This window comes from Acipenser ruthenus, chromosome 5 (assembly GCF_902713425.1).
Source record: "Acipenser ruthenus chromosome 5, fAciRut3.2 maternal haplotype, whole genome shotgun sequence".
Taxonomy (NCBI): Eukaryota; Metazoa; Chordata; class Actinopteri; order Acipenseriformes; family Acipenseridae; genus Acipenser; species Acipenser ruthenus.
Window position 1 is genome coordinate 79,680,795 of NC_081193.1, and position 22,627 is coordinate 79,703,421.

General features: G+C 36.4%; 1 protein-coding gene across 1 annotated transcript in view; it reads right to left on the reverse strand.

The window, feature by feature from the left end:
- The window catches only part of usp45 (ubiquitin specific peptidase 45), a 56,658-nt gene that overhangs the window by 6,815 nt on the left and 27,216 nt on the right, over positions 1 to 22,627 (reverse strand). The window contains exons 6-14 of the mRNA XM_059024588.1: positions 21,849 to 21,997; positions 20,929 to 21,024; positions 17,963 to 18,093; positions 9,696 to 9,783; positions 3,582 to 3,663; positions 3,086 to 3,177; positions 2,754 to 2,810; positions 2,019 to 2,156; positions 754 to 1,402 (exon numbers count right to left, since the gene is read on the reverse strand). Of these exons, the coding sequence (XP_058880571.1) occupies positions 754 to 1,402; positions 2,019 to 2,156; positions 2,754 to 2,810; positions 3,086 to 3,177; positions 3,582 to 3,663; positions 9,696 to 9,783; positions 17,963 to 18,093; positions 20,929 to 21,024; positions 21,849 to 21,997 (1,482 nt within the window). The remainder of the gene's footprint in view (positions 1 to 753; positions 1,403 to 2,018; positions 2,157 to 2,753; positions 2,811 to 3,085; positions 3,178 to 3,581; positions 3,664 to 9,695; positions 9,784 to 17,962; positions 18,094 to 20,928; positions 21,025 to 21,848; positions 21,998 to 22,627) is intronic.

Below are 22,627 nucleotides of genomic sequence, written 5' to 3' on the forward strand. Positions count from 1 at the left end.
AGAATTTGCATTTGGTAGGAAGAGTTGCCACACTATTTTCTGTGACTTATTGTTGCAAATCAGGAGATGCACAGGGCACCTATTATGGGCATGGAAGCACATAACATGGCAACACATTTCAGAGCATCATGACAAACACTTATTATATCTTTATAAATCTAGTAAGGAGCTGTATGGGGGGGGGGGGGGGGGGGGAGTCTTAAATGTTGTTTTTTAGGACGAATATAACCAGAGGCAAAGAGAGGATGTTATTAAGTATTATCAAGAAGTGACTTAAAGTGTAGTACAGTTATACATGTCAAGGTATCAACCCCCTTCGAGTTGTACTATGATACCTAGTCACTTATTACAATCATAAATTCAAACACTATCAAGTACTTGCAATGATGGCTTCAGTTCAATATTACAGAACATATAATTGTACTTAATTACTTTGTCTGTTGTTCAAAATAGAAAATGCATGTTGGTCAGTCTCTGGGTGGGTTCCTCAATGGAAATGTTGGTTGTAACACTGAAACCACTATGTAACAAATCCCATGTAGGAAAGGCCTAAAATGTAAAAAGTATCTATGTGGCACAGTGGGTAACCGCACCAATATTTCAAAAATGAATTTGTGAAATGGGTATTTATCAAAAAGACTGAACAGCTCCCTCACCCCCTAAGAGGGTGGTCCCTGAATAGGGATCTTGCTGTACAGTTACTTCATGTTGAAAGAACAAAAGCACGTTCAGAAAAATATAAAGAATACTTACCAGTTGTAATGGTCCTTTTCTGGTGTTTCTGACGCTTCTCTGTACAGTTCTCACACAGCAGCTTATTGTTGCCCATTAGCAGCTCCACTGAAGTAAACTGATATAGACATGACTGGACAGAGCACTCTTTAGAACTGGGTACATAGCTATGGGAGAGTGACTGGAAGGCTACTTGAGGATTCTGGGATATCAAGGGCTTTTCCTTGGCTGAATCTTTACTGTGTGACATGCTGTCCGTTTGTTCACCCTGATTTGGATTACTGATCAGTGTTTCATTCATGTTATTGTTCAGGCTGAGTTTGGACACCCCACATGTGAGAGACTCGTTATGATTGCAGTCTTTATACTTGCTGTGCAAAGAGTCGCTCTTTGAGGGGGAGTGATTTGAACTGTCAGTCTTGATGTAATCAACAGTGCAGCTATTTACAGTTTGCTTCGAAGGGCACTCACTTTCTGAAGCCTCGCTATCTGCATCATTGCTGCTATCTAAATTACTCCCATCTTTCTCACTGCCATTAGCTGCCACCTTCTTACTACCAGCCTCCCTATAATGACATTTCAGATCTGCAGGAGTGTCTTCTTCATCATTACCGCTTTCTTCATTACCGAATGAACATTTGTCTGGTGTCTTTTGGTAACTTAGATGATTCTAGATAAAACAAAGACAGAGTACATAAATCAAAGGCTGATCAAATTAATTTCAAACCCTCTTTTTTTAAACAGTATTAAAAAAAAAAAACAAACAGTAATGTATAGTACACTGGTATATGTCACACAGATCTTCAGTGAAATACCCAGGTAACAACGGAGTGGCGTGCCTGCCAGCACATGTCATATCAATACCATATTTTAACACAATCTAAAAACAGGGGTTGTATTCTGTATGACCCACTGAAAGAAGTAGAGCCCAGTAGAACTATTGCTGGTACTGCTTCTTAGTAGCTACGCTAACAGGTCACAAATGCCATCAGTGCAAACACTGTACATTTGAAATACATCTTCATCAATCAACATCTTTTAAGTAAGGCTTGAATTGTAGGAATAGAACTGAAGCTCAGTGTCTCTGTCAACCTGTACAGTAAATATCAAATTCCTCCTAGCAAGAACCTGTTATAAAGACGGTTTCATATTTTGTATGAGTGATAATAACAACTTTTGTGTCATATAGGCTACATAGAAGATAGTTCTATCATTTTATAGCACAGATTCAATACCCCCACCTCCAATGTAATTTAGTTATATACATTCTGTACATTAACAGCTACCTTGTCCTTTCCTGCAGCATGCTTCTTGGTATTTTTTGGTGGATGAACAAGGGTGGGTGATGTTGCCTCTTCTGAAAGTTCCCTTTCTTGAAGCTTGCTAAATTTCGTTGTTCTTCCAGGATTTGCAGGTTTAGAAACCTTAACGATAGAACATATCATCTTTATTAAAACAAAGAATGAAAATGTAAAAAGTGTTGAGTTGTTTGAGCCTAGAAATATAAATCCTGTTAGAGCTGCAAATACAAAATTAGAGCGGTTAGTCTCGTAAATACAGCAAACAGATCACCATAACCTACATCCACTGCATGCACATGTTAACTGTGACACACAAATGGACTGACAGGCAGGTTTCCCAGATTTTGATACTCTTAATAACTGTGTAAAATAGTACTTAGTTATCTAGTCCGTGCCATACATGTACATAAAGATATGTGGACAGGCATCTACTTATATCTTATATAGTCAGCAAAAGAAAGTCCTAAGCAAATTCAAGTTAACATCCTAAAAGTAGCTGACAAAGTTAGCACTACTTAATATTGTACCTGCAATACAGAGACCAGATACAGTTGGAAACTTAGGGCAGTCAGACTTAGGAAAGAGGGTAAGGGGTGTGTGTATGGAATAGGTTACCAAGCCATACTTTTGCTTGCGAGTCACTGGGATTCTTTATATATTAAGCCACATTTAACTGTTTAAGTGGTTCATAGTTTATGATCGACAACACTGTCAACTTACCCTTTCTTCAATTATTGGGAGAGATAAATCAATGAAAGCTTCTTTGACAGTAGAGATCTAAAATAAAGAAAATGTCATGTCACAACTGAAATTTTGCTTTTTAACTGCATATTCAGAATTTCATTCTCTAACAAGTTGTCAAATATTGAAAATAAATTCAAGAAACAAATAAAATGAATACAGAAAAAAAATGATAATCTAACTTCTTTAGTTTAAATTTTAAACATTAACACAGCAATCAATCAATGTCATAGCAATACAGTACCCTGAAAGTCACTTTGAACACACACACATATTTCATTTTTTTATTTTTTATTTATTTATATACCTACATGTTCACATTCTTCACACATGATAGTATTAGTCAATTCACCAACAAAGATCTGGTCAACAAAATTCATCTTTACACCTTCTTTGCCAAATGCTGTGAAAACATAAATACATTTATTTGAGCTAATCTGACAGGATTACAACATTTTTATCATACAGTAAACATATATTCAGATTTGTGTTTTCTAAATATTATTGAAAAGGAGATTTTATTTTTGACCAACAAATTTGACACCATTTTGTCTACACATTTTGGAGGAATCCTACTCAAGTTTTAGTTAATACTACTGTTACAATATTTATGGCTGAATAATAACAAGCTTGAAGAGTATTTTCAGAAACAATTTGTGATTGAAAAATGTACAGTAAACTATATAAAATGTACCTTTAAAAAAAATCAAGCCAACATCAATGCACATTGTTAAACCTGTGGTTGACACTAGATGGCACTACTGAGCTGTAAACATTGTAAAAAGTGCCATGCAGGAGGCTGCTAACCTTTCACTTGCCGCTTCGTTTCTTCATCTGCAGTCTTCTCAGTTGGGTTATTAAATGATTTTAGGATACTAGCTTTTATACGCTGTTAAGTTAAACAAACAGAGAAATCAATAATAAATACTTAAGTCCCAGTACTGTTACCATTCGATTTCTCATTAGTCTAAAGAGATGTATTATTAGCAGTATACTATATGACTAGCTGGCTACACCAATAGGATATAGGTTTATTATTATATGACTAGGTGACACTAAAGTCTATAAGTGTATTATATTTCAATAACAGACATTCCATTCATGTTGTAATATAGAGCGTTCTCTTCAGTTGCTCCAAATGCTTTTTTTTTTCATGGCTATTTTTAATAAACATATATCTGCCGTTATATAACATTTAAAGTATTCAGAACTTGTTATCAAGGACATCCAGTGTGATCTTTAATAGCCTCCTTATAATTAAAAACTGTTTTGCACATTGCATTGTACCATGTCATTTTTTAAACAGAACAAATTTGAAACCAGAATAACAATTGCTGATGTTGCTGGCATTTGAAAGATTATGCTGTAGGTTATGCTATGGTTCTATATTCATGCATGCAAAAAGTGGGCAAATTCAAAGCAATATGGAAAAACGTATTAAAACAAATGTATTAAGCCCTCAAGTATTTATTTATTTATTTATTTATTTATTTTACTATGTGGTTCAAGGTATCATCTTTTTTTGCTTTACTGATGTTTTAGTGCTAAACTCAATAACAAATTAAATAAAATAAAATAAACATAGCGATGCTTAATACCAAAAAACAAACATATTTTCACAATCTTTTAACAACTAGAGAACACTTTGTCAAAATGTGTATTTGTCCCTCAAGGCCTTTACAGAATGTGACATGGTCAGTGTCTCTTCTTCCTTTGCCCTTTTATCCTTAAGCGAACAATAAAGACAAAGCAGCAATCAATACATAATTGGCCAAGCGGTACACACTAAATGGGCTTTGGACCAAACAAGAAGCCTCCTTTTGTTACGTTCAGTGCACTGGACCGTTTATTTAGGTCAAAAGTGTCATTACTGAATGGGGTGGAAGACATTAATCAATTAGCAGCAGGATCTAGCTACTTCAGAACACTGGTGAAAACCAATCCATTGGCTTCTGAATCTGGAAACATTTGCCATCTAGTACTTTTAAACACTCTAGATTTTTATACAGTACATTTTTAGCAACAGTGGGCTAAAAAAGTATGATTTTCAAAATAATTTGGCATGGATTTCATCCAACTTTGGCTTTTTAATGTTAAAATAAATATAGGACTCAAGGGTAGATTTATATATTTATTAAATGATATGCAATTGGTTCATGGTTCAGGTATTTTCATTAGCGGGCATATTTTATTTATCTATTTATTTTTAAATTTGCTTAAATTCTTGAGAACCCTTGGGAATCGAGATAACGTGAATTTCTCGGATGACAAAAATAGCACATAATCATAAATCAGTCACAAGTGCAAAACCATTAATGCATGCTTCTTCAATAATTTAATTTAAAAGTGGGACATAATGCAGTTCAGTACCCGAACCGCATTCATATTTTTTTCTTTTCAACAGAATATGAAGTGAAAGCCATATTTCAGCCATGCAATGATAGGCTTTGCTCTTGTGTTGAACAGTTCAAAAAGGGTCACGAAAGGAGACCTAAAGCAGGTACATGATCTAAGTGTTTAAAACACTTGCAGTTTAAGTCCAACAGCAGGACTAATCCCTCCACATTATATCTTAAAAGGAGACTTGCATTTGAGAATGATACAATTCAGAGAGGGTTAGTGGTCATAATAATTTTTGGGGGGATTCTGGTGGCTGGCGCATCGCCGAAGGCTTTTCTCCCAATCTAAAACACATGGTGGTGACACTTCACAACAATAGCTCGATTAACAGCTGTGGAGTTCCCAGGAAACACAATGCTGCTGTCTGAGTACTTGCGGTTTCTGAGTGGCACAACTGTCAATGCTCACGAGTTTGAATAAATCCATAGACCTGCCATTCTCATTTTGTCACAATGTCTACATTCCCACTGAGCAGTGATTGTGCTCCATTTTACTAGTTGTATCCCTCGCTGTGCTGCCTGAGGATATGAAGTGACCGTTAAAAAAATAACACTATCTGGACTAAAAAGGGTTTTAATTGCAGTACACGGTGGGACCAACCATGCACTTGTCAAAGACAAGTTACCATAGAGCTACAGTACAAAAGCACACCAAATACATGAGCGCCAAATATGTAACCACTTCAAATGCAAATGTAAAACATCAGCTGTGTCAATGTAGGTCATTTTCACAAATCCAACAGTAAGCAAAGAAACACACACAATTAATTAGCATGCATGCACTACAGTCTGATAAATCATGTGGCTCTTTCTTTTTTTTTTTTTTTTTTAAAAGAGAAAGCACTGTTAGAAATCGTTAGGTTATTATCATAACCCTGGTTCCCTGAAATAGAAATGTAACCATTACCGAATAGGTATTTACCTCTTTGTGATGGTGCAAGTCCCATCCCATGTAAACAAAATAAAAACCACAGCCTTATTTGAGCCTACGTGGACATTAAAACTTGACTTTTTTTTAACAATTATTGCATACCTATTGTGGATATATATTGTGAATATTAACCCATGTAAATCACTGGAATAAACAAAAGAGAAAAATGTAAACAAAAAAAAAAACTATGTACTTACCTGCAAATGTGGAGGGGTGGTAAAGCAGGTTGAAATATGTAAGAGAAAGGAAAAAAGAAAATGATTAGTCATTTAAAAAGAACTATACTGAATAATGAAAGCCGTTCACTTTGAAAAGATGCACATTTTCATAGCGATGCGCCAACAGTATTTCGGTACCTGAAGTGGATATAAAGGAAAACAAACAGAAAATCACAACATTTTTTAAAAGAAAAGAAAATGACTTACCTTGTGTTTGTAAAAGTTTGTTAATGTTGATTACACCAGCACTGTGTGGGGCGCAACACAAAGGAATATCCCTTAGAAAGTGCCCTGAGGGCATCAGATGATTGTTAATGGTTAGGTTTAGGGTTAGTATTAGGTTTGAGGTTAGGTTTTAGGGCAGGGGTTGCTTAAGGTTAGGATTGGGGTTGGGTTAGGGACAGGGTGGCTTGATTTCGTAGTGTTGCCGAGCCCTGGAAGTGAAAGGTGAGAGTGCTTGGCAAATGCCCTAGAATCATCTGATGCCCTCAGGACACTTTCTAGCAGATATTCCCTTACGCTGCATGCGGGGCCAGTGCTGCTGCTGCAGAAGTGCCATTTTGTGCAGAGGGGCTTAATGTGACCTCTGTGTTATCGTAAGTCCTACATAGAGGATGCAGGTGAAATTAGTTTACCGTGTCTTGTTATAGAAGGCAGATGGGGCTACCTGACTAAGGTAGATGATTTTAGGGGAGTTTTTGAAAGTGGATTTATTTTTGTTGTGCATTATAATTTAGAATTGTTTATTTTAATAATAGTGTTTAATATTACTTATTTGTATTTAAATGTGAGTAGTTTAGTAGACATTTAAAAAAAAAAAAAACTCTATTCTTGGTTGGTTCCAAGGGGAGGAGTTACCTGAGTTCAGGTATAAAAAGGAGGAGGTTGGAGAGAAGAGGAGTTCATTTTTGTAGAGAGAGGCTAGGGAAGTGTGTTCTTGCCCTGATTAAGCCTACATACTGGTTTTGTTTAAAGACATAATTAATCCTTTCACTCAGTTTTTTTTTTTTTTTTTAGCTGTACAGTTATATTTATTTTTTTAAAGTTTTGATTGAGTTTTGTTCTGTTCTGTTTGCTTAAAAAATAACAATAACATATTTGATTTTATCTGTTGTCAGCCTGCTTTCCTGAATTGGACATCTACAAGACCACTTGGCTAACTCTACACTCCTAAAGACCTGAATCCTGAATATTGTACACCAAAGCTGCTCTTTGAGCCTGTGATGCAGTCATGACTCCGCCCCCGAGGGATGAAAAGGACTGCGCTCACAGATCTCAGCATAATTTTTCCTTCAAGCCTGCTGCAATCATGGACACAGCGACCTTGAAGGTTAATGGTTACATTTCTATTTCAGGGAACCAGGTTTTTGATAATAACCTAACGTTCCCTTTCAAGTACGAAATGTAACCATTACCGAACGAGTGAGTTTACCAAAGCTGTTGCAAGGGCAGACAACTGGAATGCTACAAGGCTAAGCCAAAGGCTGCCCTGTGCGTTACCATTTGGAACTCCAGTAATAACTAGCTAGGGTGAAAAAAATGGAGGTAAATTTTCAACTATATGCCAGTGTTGTAAGGGTCAAATGAGAAGCCACTCTTACACTCTAGTTCCAAAACAAGGGTTTTGAGGATCCACAACATTAAGTCTGTAGAACCTAGTGAAGGGATGGGGAATATGCCCACACCGCTGCATTGCAAATGTCTTTGACAGATGCAACCTGGAATAAAGCCCACAAAGTTGTCAAAGTGAGTTTTTCTGGAGGGGGCAAGTTGGCGTGTTCATAGGCAGTCCTAACTGTGTCTGCTATACATTTGGACAGCCTCTGCTTAGACAGAGCTAGACCATGGGACTTAGCCTCATAGCAGACAAAAAATTGTTCTGACTGCCTCCAACCTTCCGTCCTGTCAACATAATACGCTAGGGCCTGCAATGAACAGAGCATATGGAGTTGCTGCTCTCTATCAGACTGGAAAGGAGGTGGATGAAAGCCTCCAATTCCACAAACTGGTTGACATAAAATGGCGAGATAGTGTTTGGCAAAAAAAAAGCAGGATTGGTACAGAGCGTACCCATTGTCCTGGCTTCTGTGGTTGAACTGCAACGACTAACCGGTCTGAACGATAGTAAACACCCACATGTTTGTGGTGCCCTGACACCAATAGTCCAGATAGCTCCCTGAGAAGGGGCCCTGGGCCTGCGGCAGCAAATTCCTAGGGTTGCTGCTTAGCCTGTGGCTTGGCCATGTGGCTTGCGTCTCTGTGCAGGGCAGCAGAATCTATTAAAGCCTCCACGGTGAGCAGCATCAAATTAGGCACCTGGACCAAGGCAGCAAAAAACCAGCGGAAAACCAGCGGAAAATGGGCCAGGCCCAACTTTTCTGCATCACGCACCCTATATAGGGCTTCCGTCACCCGAGAAACAGCAGGAACTGTTGCCAGATGGTTCCAGGAAGACTGGATTTCATAGAGAAAATCCAGATGAACTGGGGCGATATGGGAGAGGTGGTAGGCTCGTCAAAAACTGACTATCTTGTTTCCCTGCTGTAGGCCAGGGCACTTGCAATATTGCAGTGGTCCTCTTGATTAGCGGTATGAGTTCTGCGGACAGGGAGAGCTTTACCGCTGGGGATGTGCTGTCCGACTCCATGTCCTCAGATGGGAACGCCAGCTGCCCAAATCTTTTCAATCTGCTCCGATTCTGCAGATCGCCTGGAATGGCAACTATTCATTCTCTTAAGCGGGGGAGAGGAAGGAGAGGCAGAGCTCGAGGAGGATAGGGAAGACTGTGAAGACGGTTTACTGCCTGGGCTACTTTCCCGGATGCGTCGTCCGCTCTTCCTTGGCGCAGTGCCATGGGGTGAAGACGCAGCCATCTCTCAAAAGCAAAAACGAGAAATAAAATAAGCTCCAGCCAGAGCTATGCAGTCTAGGGGAAGGGTTCAAAGTCAGCTGACTTATGTTGCCAGATCCCTAGGAAGGAGCGACTTGAGCCGCTGGCTTCACGCGGAAAACAAGGCCGCAGCGGGACGTAACAAGCAACAGGTTGTAGTGCACACAAATATGCGTAAATATGTACATATATATATATATATATATATATATATATATATATATATATATATATATATATATATATATATATTTGGAGTTTGTTTCACCACATCCACTAGAGGGATATACCTGTGTGTAGGGGGACTGTGATTGGCTAAACACCTTGTGATCAGGCTACAAAGAATTTCTGTCTATAAGAAACACAAAGCTTTATTTCCTCATACACCTGAAAAAAAGAAAACACTAGGAGGAGAAACTGCAAATTAATAATGCTTATTAAGTAGAAAAAAAAAAATAGGTCCCAAGAGTAGCAATATTTTACCTTTGTCTCTTCTACTCTCATAGCATCCAGAAGATAGTGTAGAAGTTCCTGGCTATCTTGCTGCTGGTATCCCTTAAATCGGGGTGCTCTGTGATTTGAGGAAAAAGGCATTATATCCCAAAAACATAAAGCTTAAACACGCTTTCTGATCACTCACTCACTCAACCCCTTCGGGTTATTCGGCTATCTTCATTCATGGAATAATGACAGTACTCTATGCACATACTTGGGTGTATGCTAGATTTATTCATAGCTTAGCAAAAATGTATATCAAATATTAAATACATGTTTACCACAAAAAGGGAGACTTACAAAGTAATACATATTTGGAAAGCTTTACGTTTAGTATTTTGTTTCCTCTATGTACTTTAATTAAACAATATACTTGGTTAGACAAATGCAATTAAGTGTGTATGTAACACCAGCACAAAAAATGTCACATAAAATGTGTAACCAGTGGACTGGGAAGGTATGACTGCTTCTTAAGTAAATCTGTACTGTAGTCAATACTAGTGCACTACCAGTAGTAGCTGAATTTTGAAATATTATTGTGAATACAACATTGTTTTCTCAACTCATTATTCTTAAGTTACATGCCTTTTATTGAGCAAATTAATTGAAAGATAAAAAGGGGAGATCCACTGTTCTCAATAAGCACTGGAAATGCATGAATTTATAGGAATAGAGGCCTCAGACTTTGATTTAGAAATGATCAATATTTTTTGACGTTTTGACTGGGAACATGCAAATTATATCAATGTTATAACTGTGGTAGTAAACCTTGTGGATCGTTTCAGCCTATTAGGTTCCAAGTAGACTACTCATTTTAGGGACTTTACAATGAAAACTTGCTGTAAAATTGCCCAGGACACTAACCATCCCGATTTCAATTACCAAGCAGATAATGATGGCTGTGTTGGACATTAATGTTCAATTGATTCAGGTTATTATTTTTGTGAAAATTAAAAGTGTGTTAATTTTTCTAGATTTTTTTTGTTTTTTAATTAATCCATTTTGGAAGAACTTCACAAAAAGTAGAGATCTTTTAATTGCAATTACTTAAGAATTAAAATAATATGCCCTAATGAATTCCAATAAAGTTTTCAATTTGTTATAAATTATCCCCTTACTAATATGAACAGCTAGTAGTTTTATTATTATTATTATTATTATTATTATTATTATTATTATTATTAAGAGTAATGCCATTCCGAAACAAAGACTCCAACAGGTTGCAAGCATTTCAATTTTAATATCCCAAACCTCCAGCACCTAGCAAATGTATCCTCTAATGAGTTACTAAACATGCAGAGGACATGGAAGCCCTGAAATAAAACCCTATGTACAGTACTAGTCTGGTTAATGATGAGCAATATTTTCTCCTTGAAACCATGCTTGAAGCAAGATAGTGGCCGAAATGGATGACTCTTGGACACACAGATGTGCAGACATATGGAGGCCAGTCCCAATGCGCTAAACCTGTTGTCAGTGTCAGCAGTATAATGAAAGAACAGGTTGAACTGCTGTCAGTGGCCATAGAAATCTATGAACAGTTGCCTTGGATATTAAGGAGAATAGGCAGTGCTGTTTTTCCCCCCATTAACAGCATGTGAATGATCAATTTCTCCATGGAAAGTGCAAGACTTCAAGGAAAGGTTAAGGTATTGTAAAACTGAATTTGCCAGCAGAATAGCTGGCCCCTCTTATAAAACACTGTATAGCTTACAGTATAGAGGAACATCATATGACGTCTCTGTAAGTCGCTGGCATTCACAATTGTAGCCATCAGTGTTTAAATCAGTTAAACATTCTATAGTGAGGAATTATTTTTCACAAATGACGGACAAGGACAGAAAATTCCATTAAAAATTATTTTATTTGTTTTGTGCTAGTTTATTGTTTGTGATGTTCATTGTCTCAAGGTCATGATGGACTCAAATCAGAGTTCCTCCAACAATAGGACCCCTTCCTGCCGGAATGACATTTGCACAAATTTCAGCATGGTCAGGGCTGAAGAAAAAGAGCCTGCCACCTGCTTTCACTACTGTCAAGACTGTGCTTTCAAGGGAAGGCACACTCTGCTGTAGCGAAAAGCTAGAAGGGAAATGCTATCCAGCTTCTTGACCATCAAGACAGGAAAAATCAATAAGTCTTGCAGACAGGCATTATAGATTATGTTACAAGAAAAATCACTGGTAACAATTTAGGAAAGCAACTAATATTCCATTTGACTCCTGGAGACTAGGGGTGTGCCAATTCTCATCGATTCCCACGGTGAACCATGATATTTTTATTGACGATACAATTATCGATACAGTGTCCCCTGTATCGATACACTTTATTGTTTTAACATAAACATGAGCATGCATTAATTTGTGTCTACACTGATAAATCGAGAATATTATTTATCATATACTCTAGCAGCCTCGCCTACCAGTCACTGTGTTCAGGGTGCTATTGTCAAGTCTGCCGGCAGCTGAGTGAAACGGAAGCTCAGCGGAGGCGGGTTATTAATGTTGATAATCTCATCAGGGCAACAGCGAAATTCAACCTGCTCTGGCTGGTTTAAAATCCAGTGTGTTTTTTCGGGGTTAGGCGGATTGGCACCTGTAACACAAAAATGCTGCCTCTCCCTTTAAAAGCATGGGTCAATATTTATGAATGCGCTATGATGTCGGTCTGGGGAAAAAACGTATATCACATGTTTTAATAAACTGAAGTGCGAGAAGGACGGTAACAAATACACTAGTAGTAGTAATAATAATAATAATAATAATAATAATAATAATAATAATAATAATAATAATAATGCTTGTAAGTTTAATTGAATACAAATGCTTGCAAGCACAGATAGGTGCTGAATATGGTAACCCCAGTTTCATGCAATAGTTGTGATGGTGACCAAACGTGTTTGAGTGTTGTGTAAACATTTAGTATTTAATATCGGAAAAAGCAGAACCAACTCACTGCAATTTAAACTTGTTTTTACTGAAAAATAAATGGTAAAGTACTCAAAAAAGCTGTCTGTGTTCCATGCTGTCAGATCAGGTCTACACTAACACTGAGCACTGGAGCTGCAGGATGCCATTTCCCACGTTACACTGTATACACAATTAGAGGTGCCGTCACCAATTCCAGACACAACACTTGGAAGATATTTAAAATATAAACATGCCAAGTTCATTGCAGTCATCAGCTGCATAGATTAACCTGTCAGCAGAATGTGGCAACAAACAAGTGAGTACAGACATTAAGTTACTGTTTTAATATCACTTTAGTGTCTTAATAAGTTGTTGTATTTTAAGCAGCTGAATATAGTTGCAACTAATTTGCTCCTGAAGTGGCACCCAGCAATTTAATTTGGTGACCAATTTTTTTTGGCACAGAGCCATTGGCTTCTAAGACAAAAACTTGGTCTGAAACCATGATTTGTAAATTTGTTTTAAATACATTTATTTTAAAGAATAAACAGGAAACAAAAGCAAAACAGGCCAAGAATATTATCTGACCAAAAGTGCTTTACCAGTGTTATTGCAAACACTTGCACATGCAAATGAGACAATGTTGTGATTTTTATGTTTCATGCTTAATTTACATGATACGTATCGTATCGCGACCCTCGTATTGCGATACGTATCGTATCGTGAATACACTGCTGATACCCAGCCCTCCTGGAAACTATGTCATATACCTCGGCACTGCAGATTCTGAACCTAGATCGGGAACAGTCAACTATTGCGTTTAAAAAGAAATGGGTTGTTATTTCTTCTATTCCTTTTCTGAAAAGCTATGACATTATTTACAATGACATTTACAATGAAAATGCTGAACTAGTCCCAACAAAAAAGTGTAGGTATGCTTTTGGCTAGGTAACTCAATGGGTAAACCCTGTTTCAATTGGATCAGTCAAAATTCAGTAAATCGGAAAACTCAGCTTAGTGGAAAACAAACAGAAGTGCCCTGTAGCAGTGTAGACAATCTGTCCCTGCCAAACGCCTGACAGCTGCAACACTAACAAAATTAACAGCGGATGAATTAGTACCAGACGCTAAGCAGTTTGCTGCAGAAAGAACCATCCAACTATACTGCAATTACTTTTTTCTCCTTACAATCTCTGCCACTTCATTTAAACTCTCTGGAGTGTGCATATTTATTAAGTGCACTAACTGCAGGTGAAATTGTAGGTCATCGTATAAAAATGCTTTAAAAGGTATGACGGTAAGATGATTCATTTATGCATGTGTGACTATATATACTTGGAAACATTTTTTCAAGCATGGTAACAGAATTACAATTTGCTGGTTGTATATTCTATTGCATTTGTGTTGTGCACAAAAACAATTTTAAACATACATTACAGGAACCATTTATTTTCATTATAAACATGATATATGGCATTACCGTATATGCTCGATATTGTGTATAATCATAGGATGTCAAAAGCCAAGCTCAATAATTTAACAGGTAAACTACAAGGTGCTTTTCAAGGTACAAACTACAAATGCTGAATGGCGATGATACAGAATGACACAATGAGAGAGTCATGAAATGTTGCCCATTATGTTTCTTCTGGGCCTTGATGTTTCCTATACACCAAGTCTTAATGACCTTGAAGCTCCTAAAACTTAATGACATATCTAATTAACAGTTTTCTAAAGAGAGTTTTTCACGCAGTAAATGCAATTTAGCTGACCAGTGAAGAATGCACACTGTACTACTATTCTCTGTTAATAATAACGTACTGCTTACTGAAAGGTCCTGGATATCTCTCTCTCATCGATATTTTATATATTAGGGGTGAGACGATACACAAGCCACGATACGATGCGTATCAAGATACTAATGAAAAACGAATCTCTACTTGACGGTCTTGAAAATAATTAAAATTTCAATTATATAGATAAAGATTCAGTTCAAAATAAATGATATTTATTTCCCACAAAATAGTAAACCACTACTTTGAAATTAAAGGCTAGAGTTCCTGGGGTATCCATTTTAGCTGAATTAACCAAATCGCCTTACCACTTTTTCGAGAAAGGAAAAAAAATACTAAGCAATGTGTTTGGTAACTATTAAAGTACAAACTTTGTTCATGTGTCTCTTTAGAAAAATCTAAAATATCAAGTTTTTCAGCATTAACTTGTGATGTCTTATCAATAACAATTTAAATATTTTTAAAAAGTACATCAGCGTTTTTGCTTGCATCATACTTAACTTATTATTATTATTATTATTATTATTATTATTATTATTATTATTATTGCATACCATTTATCACTAAGTATTTGTATTTTTGAAGTTAAGGTTGAGTATATGATTTTGTTTTGTATACCATTCTACACTGTGCTGTTTTTGGTCGCACTGAAATGTGAGCAAATACAAAAAACTCATGAGAAATGTACAAATGCAATATATTTTGTTATCTATAATAAATAACTTTACAGGAAACGTTCTTTCCGCAAAAAAATGTCAATTCTTATAGAACTATCCTACCTCACAAATGACAGACTTTCCTCATGTGTGTGTCTATATATATATATATATATATATATATATATAAAATGAAATTATAAATGTTTTTATTTAAAATTTTACCAGGTTAATCCACTTTTATTTCAATTCTTGAGATCTATTGTATAATATTTTTTCCAACTGAAATAGTGTTCCCAGTCAATTACATTGTTGATACTAACATGGTTTAATTGCCAAGAGGTGGAATATCAATTGCAGTTGACAGTGGCATTCTGAATACATATCAGTAGAATCAGAAATGTTGGGAGAATTAACTCCGTAATGAAATATTCCGGGTTCTGTCCTGCGCATTCCACTGAAACCGCCCTCCTCTTTGTAACTAACGCTCTCCTTTCTGCTCTTGCTGCTTCCCTCTCCTCCATTCTAATTCTCCTTGACCTCTCCTTTGCCACTGTCAATCATGTATTTCTCCTTTCCGCTTTCTCCGATTTAGGAATCTCAGGCACTGCTTTTGCCTGGCTTTCCTTCTATCTTTCTAGCTGCTCTTTTCAGGTTTCTTGGCATGGCTCTGTCTTCAACTCACCGTCTCTCCAGAGGTAGACCTCAAGGATCTGTCCTAGGACGCTTTCTATTCTCACTCTATACCTGCTCACTAGGTACTCTTATCTCCTCACATTCTCATATCACTTATATGCTATATGCTGGCGATACTCAGATCTTTCTTTTCCTTCCTTTCTCCAATATCTCCTCCTGCATTTCAGATCGTCTCTCAGCAAACTCATCTTGGACATTTACATCACCTCAAACTCAACCTTTCTAAATCCGACCTCCTTTACTTTCCTTCTATTTCTCTTCTGACCTCTCTATCTCAGTCTTCCTTGATGCTGTCAATTTTTCTCTCCTTCTGCAAGAAACCTAGGTGTTATTTTGGACCCTTCCCTCTCCTATTCTCAATACATCTCTTCACTAATATGTACTTGTTTCTTTCTTGGCAACATCTATAGAATATGCCCTTTCCTATCTACTTATTCCACTCAACCCCTGGTCCAAGCTCTTGTTCTTTCTAGATTGGATTAGTGTAACTCTCTCCTCGCTGGTCTCCCTGCTGTGGCTATTTGCCCTCTTCAATTTATTCAAAACTGGCTGACTTGCTATGCCATCTCTTCACTCTCCTTCCTCTTCTGCTCGCTCCTTCTCTTCCCTCGTCCCGTCTTCTCAAAACCCACTTATTCAATCTTTATTTGTAAATTCCTATTTATATACTGTATATTTTTGTATTTTTCTTCATTTATAATAATTTTTTGTATATTGTATATACACCACCCACTCGATATATCATGGGTGTCGGGGTCCAGTATAAATCCACTATATAGAGGGCCGCAATATAGCGAGTGACCCACAGAAAAACAAACAGGCTAACAAATAATGTACAACCACTCCCTAGTTTTATAGGGGGCGTCAGGGTCCAATATAAATCCTCTACACAACCTGCTTTTTCTCATTTTTCATATAAAAAGCAGCACACCATTTTAATTCGTACAGCGGACGGTAATTGCTTCTCATTAACTTCAGTCTCCAATTAATTTCATGAGTCTTCCTCTCCTTTCTCAAATGCACAAACCCGCTGCATTGAAATAATCCATTCCCAACATGGGAAACTTGTTGCTAGGCAGCTGATGTCACTGCCTTGTCACTTTTGCTGGTGCACTGCTGCCACTGAACACCTTGATGGCTAAAATAAAAATCACTTCAGCAAGTAGATATTTAATTTGCTTTGTGTTATTGTGCAATACTTGTGTATATGATAATAGTACGATATTAATGCTTTGTTTTTCATTGTCTTGTATATTGTTTTTTGTGATGTGCAGTACAAAATAAAACGAACAGTAATTCTAAGTGCCTATGTATATTGCAGCTAAGGCATATGCAGTTAGACAGTAAAAATGGGGGGCCAACTCCAGGACCGCGAGTATAGCGAGAGGCGATATAACGAGGGGTAGGTGTATGTGTTTGCATTTTGCATTTTTATTGCCTGTAATTTATATACTTTTATATTTTATTTAATTTTCTGTAAGTCGCTTTGGATAAAAGTGCCTGCTAAACAATTAAATAATAAATAACTATTCACCATAGTTGTTCAGTGTCAAAACAAAACAGAAATACATAAATGACAGCTAATTAGTCCAAGTTCTTACCTTTCAAATGAGCCGTTAACGATCACTCTAGGAATTGTATAACCGGATAAATTATGTCTTAAGTGGTGAGTGTCAGTGAAACTGCAGTGAACAGCCGAAACAGTGGCTTCCATGTATGGGGCAAGAAGTGTATTGTAAAAAAAATAAAAAAAAAAAAAAAAAAAAAAAAAAAAAAAAAAGCACTACTATTTCAACAGGTGTTTTTTTCCGGATTTAATGTAAATCATGTATTTTTTCCTCGATTTAAAGAAAAAAAGTCCACATTTAGCTACATAAATGTTAATAAACACATTCTTAAAAGTCGCAGTAAAAGGCAGCTCTGCAGCAATGCCAAATCAAAAGCATCAAGGGGCGTGGGCTTGCATGTTAGCTTCAGATATACTGGTAGCTGGCAAAAAAATGTTGGGGGGGGGGGGAGGCGCAACAAAATATATGTTAAGAAAAGGGGGCGTCATATAAAAAGTTTGCGCACCACTGTTCTAAGGAACAAGAAGTTGCCCTACCAAGACATATAAAGTATAATGTACAGCAAAAAAAAATATGGTTATACAATTACACAGCTCAATAACTATTCATGAACAACACGTTATTTTTCCTTACTTGTGACACAGCTGGTTAAAGAGCAGTTTGGGAGAAACTGGCCCTTTCCCTATGTCCTTCATGCAGTGGAGAAACAGGAACATGGCAGAAGTCAAAGGCTCAGGGCTTGGGAGAGTCACAACTAATGGGTCCTACACATGAAGAAAATATTCATTACATTTTGTTGCTAACAATTATGTTTTATCAATATTTACTTAGAATAATTTAGAAAGTGATTAAATAAAGAAAGACAGTAAAACTAGGACGCTATGATACTTGAATATAATTGTTTAACATTTTTTTAACTATTGAAACTCAAAGTTAGTTCAGCTTGTGCTGAACTTCCGGTTAAATAATGAGCTGATTTTTGTGTAATAAAAGGCTTTTTTAATGGTTTGAAAAACTATTTTTTAAATGTTTTTGTTTCATATATCTTTAAAAGTTATATTTAAACTGATTAACAAAATACATTTTGATTTTTTTTTCTTCTGTTAAATCAAAAAATAAGACAGGGGATGATGGGGGGCTCCCAGCCAACATGATGTACCAGGGCCCCAAAATTTCTCTCGATGGGCCTGGTCACCAGTATAAGCAGAAGTATTAAAGGAGCCTTCACAATATCCCAGTCCATTGGGATAACAATATTATTACCAGCCTGGCAGAAAACAAGACTATTGTTATTTAGTTACTACAGGTATGTTGGACATCATTCTACTTCAAGTTAATTAAGTGGCAGTACCTCTGAAACTTGCTGCTTAATTAACAGGTTTCATGAGTTCTCAAGGAATCAGCTAAAAATAAATATATTCCTCCAAAAGGTTGGTGATTCATTATTCTAACCCTAAACTTCAGGCAAAATTGTGCTGTGAATTTAAAAATAAATATAGCAAACGTGACCCACTACCAGCACTGTTACACTGCATTTAGGAACCTGGCCACCGGTTTAGTTTGCTTCCGGTAAATGACTGAACTCACTGCATGATTTCTTTAAAATGTCTTCAACAATAAAAACACCAGCTGCATCAAAGAATTGAAATATTTCTGCTAAAGATTGCTCTGTCAGTATAGGAAGGGCACATTTCATGTGGCTGTTGTTATTTTTACATTTATTTCTGTTGTTATTTGGTTTGCTAATTCACTGATGGTGAAAATAAAATGACTTTAAAAGGTGGACTACAATTTAGCACTTACTGTTTTTCAGGTAAGCATTTAAATATGTAGGGACATTTATTGTATAATGACTCTTGAACAGGGATTTTCAACCTTCTAATGAAACTGTACCCCCTTCTGTCTGGAGTTTTCAGATCAAGTACCCCTTTACAATTTTCACTTGACTGAATGATACCGCAGTTGCAATAAAAGGCAGAATATTCTGATTAACACATTTATTTTTTTCCCCTTTTATGTAATATATCATTTATGTCACAACAGTTTAGGACAGAATACCAAACAGTAGGCTTGAGGCAGGGCAGAGGAAAAGCCCTGAATGTAATTAGAGGGGGCTGGGAAAATCCCTGCTGATAAATGTATTGTGTGGCTATTACACTGTAAATAGTGTATTACGATTTAAAAAAGGAAATGCATTGTTTGGGAACCGGTGTTGTTGTTGTGGTATGATTGGAATGCATTTCGTGTTTATTTAAAATATAATGTTCTGGTTTGTTATTGTTTGGTTTGCATGTGGTCTGGCAGGGCGATTGTTAGCAGCTCGTCTCTGCCACACAGCTCATGAGAATGTGTGGTCGGCAGTGAATCAGTTATGAATAGAGTTGCTGTCGACCACGAAGATATAAAAACCATGTGCAGAATGTGACCATCTTATAAAATCTTTTATTTTTGCTCTGTGAGCAGTGTTTTTGTTTAAATATTTATTTTATTTTTGAATAAAAACGCGCTGCAGCACTTGCAACCCTGCAAGTATCTGTGTCAGCTTCTGGGTCTGGTCTGGGTATATCACCACTCAGCCTTCCTGCCACAAGGCTTAATTTAAACTTTTAATTACATGTCTTTGGATGCACAGAATTAAAATATAGTATTTGGGAATCTTTAAAAACACTCATATTCGCTTTCTATTCAGCAAAGTTACTATAAATAAAACAAAACAGCCTGCACTTTTACCATTTACTTCCCATCTCAGCATAATTGTGTGCCATTTAAAATGTTTACAGTATCAAAATAAGACATCAAGAGAAAACTATAACTAACAATAAACTTTTTTTTATTGAAGCCAACTCTTGACAGACGTGGCATATTGTTTTTTTTTTTTTTTTTGTGATTTTCTTTATTGCTTTTATTCAAGCTTGCAATTCAACAGCTGAAATCACTCCATATCCAGTCCAATCAACTATCTCAATAATTAGGTGATTAATTGCACATGCTTCAGTCATAGTCACTCAAGCGTGTCATGGTCAAGGATGAATGATCGAGTGATTAAAAAGAAACCAAAAACATTTCATCAATGTCCATCATTTATATACCTTATTTTTTTCTTGAAAATAAATGTGTTATAATAGTGATAAGTTTTTTTTTTTATGTTCGGTATATGAACCAACCTTTAGAAGCACCCCTGGTTGAAAACCCCTGCTCTAGAGAAAATGATCTCTTTTGACTGTGACAGTGTAAGTTTTTTTCTGCTTTAATGAATTGTGAAATTACATTTTTAGAGTGTTAAATGCAGTGAAATAAGCCGTGAAAAAAAATACATAAATACAGCCCTACTCATGAGATGTTATGCCTACCTGTAAAGGAATTTAAATCATGGCAATCATAATCTTACAGATTTCAACACAATTTGGGATGCATAAGTGTCATAGTTACACATCAACTGAAGGCATTAAAGCTTCTTCTAATATTGGTAGTACTGTGTTGACGATCTTGGTAGGGGACACTGCCCTGGTCTTTGAGCCCTTGCAGGTCAGGGAAGAAAACAGCTTATCATACAATTCAACTTTGACAGCAATTAGAAGTCATTTACAAGCTTCACGTACCAGGTTTGTTTCCAGCGGTGGACATATCTTTATCTTGGGTCCCTTTTCTTTCATCTCAAAAATCAAGTCATTCAGCAAGTGTGTCTGTGCCAAATTCTGAAAAGAAATATTGAAACATTCGACCAGCTTCATTAAAGTGCTACAAAAACCCATTAAGTGTTTATAAGAAACACATCACTTTACCTTTGCTGTATCCAATGTTGTCCATATCGCATCAATTTATATATATATATTTTTTTTTACATATTCCTGATACTTTTGATATATTATATATATATATATATATATATATATATATATATATATATATATATATTTTTTTTTTTTTTAATTCTATCATCATAGGTAAATCAACTAGGGAATTGTTTTTTTTGTTCAATTTGTACTCAGGAATATTCCGCCAGATGAAAGATTTTTTTTCTTCTGAACATCACGTTTCCCTTTTGCAACAGTGTTGGTGTTCCAGTTTAAATGAGTGGTGCATTGGGGGGAAAAGAAAGCCAGCATTAAGCATGGTCTGGATACACGGCAATCCTTAGAAGACTTTTTTTTCCCCCGTGGTGAATGCTCCCAAATAAATGTCGAGAAATGTATTGCCCAGTTGATTTATGAATCATGAAGTGTGATTAAAAATGATTTAATGATTTTCTTGTAAATTCTGCAGATTGTTCTGTAACATTTTAAAAGTAAAATTCTGTATCGAACCATGAATGCTAAGTTTCCTACTTCACAAGAATATTAAGCTAATGCAATTTGGGATTCATGTATGGATATTACTTATCCATTCAAATTACCCTATAAAAAGTTTGTTAAACTGATTCCCAAGCACCAAAACAACGTCAATACATTTTCAGTGAATTCAGAAAACATTTTGTGCTTTTAAAACTGTTTATTGAGAGACAAAAAATAAATAAATGTACCTGCATAACGGCATTAAAAAAGCAGGTATTTCCCAAATTGTTTATGCCTTTCACAGGTACTAATGTGCTGATGACTGGATTTTTCCCCTTCAAAAGATCACTGCCCTCCGTAGCTTCCTCTCTGATTTTTATTATTTTAGATGATGTGTCTGAAAAAAGAATGTGAACAATTTTACAAATATGCTGTAACTGACAATCTAGGATAACCTCACACACACACACACACACACACACACACACAGTGTTCCCTTGCTATAAGGCTCTTGGTTATAATGTGCCTCAGATATAACTCTCCTACAGCATGTCCCCCAATTTCCTCTACTAGTGATGCATGCAATATTTCTACAGCACATACAGTACCGGTGTTTTTCAAACTATAAACAACTTCTCAGTCTAACTTCTGTTTCTGTCTCTCCCTTTTGATACAGTATCTGAACTGAAGAAAAGCTGTGCTGGCACTTTATAACACAGACATCTTAGTCAGCATTCGTTTTATAACTAAATAAATATTAGGCCTATTACAAAAGGGAGAGACGGAAATGGAAGTTAGACTAAGAAGTGGTTTACAGTTTGAATACCGGTACTGTATTTACTGTAGAAATATTGCATGAATCATTAGTATAGGGAACTGGGGGGACCTGCTGTACGAGCGTTGTATCCGAGGCGTGTTGTAACCAAGAGCCTTCTAGCGAGACAGCACTGTATATATAAATTAGATACCTTCCAACAGCAAACCCACAGAAAGGAAGAAGACAGCATCACCCATTAATAAAGTCCAG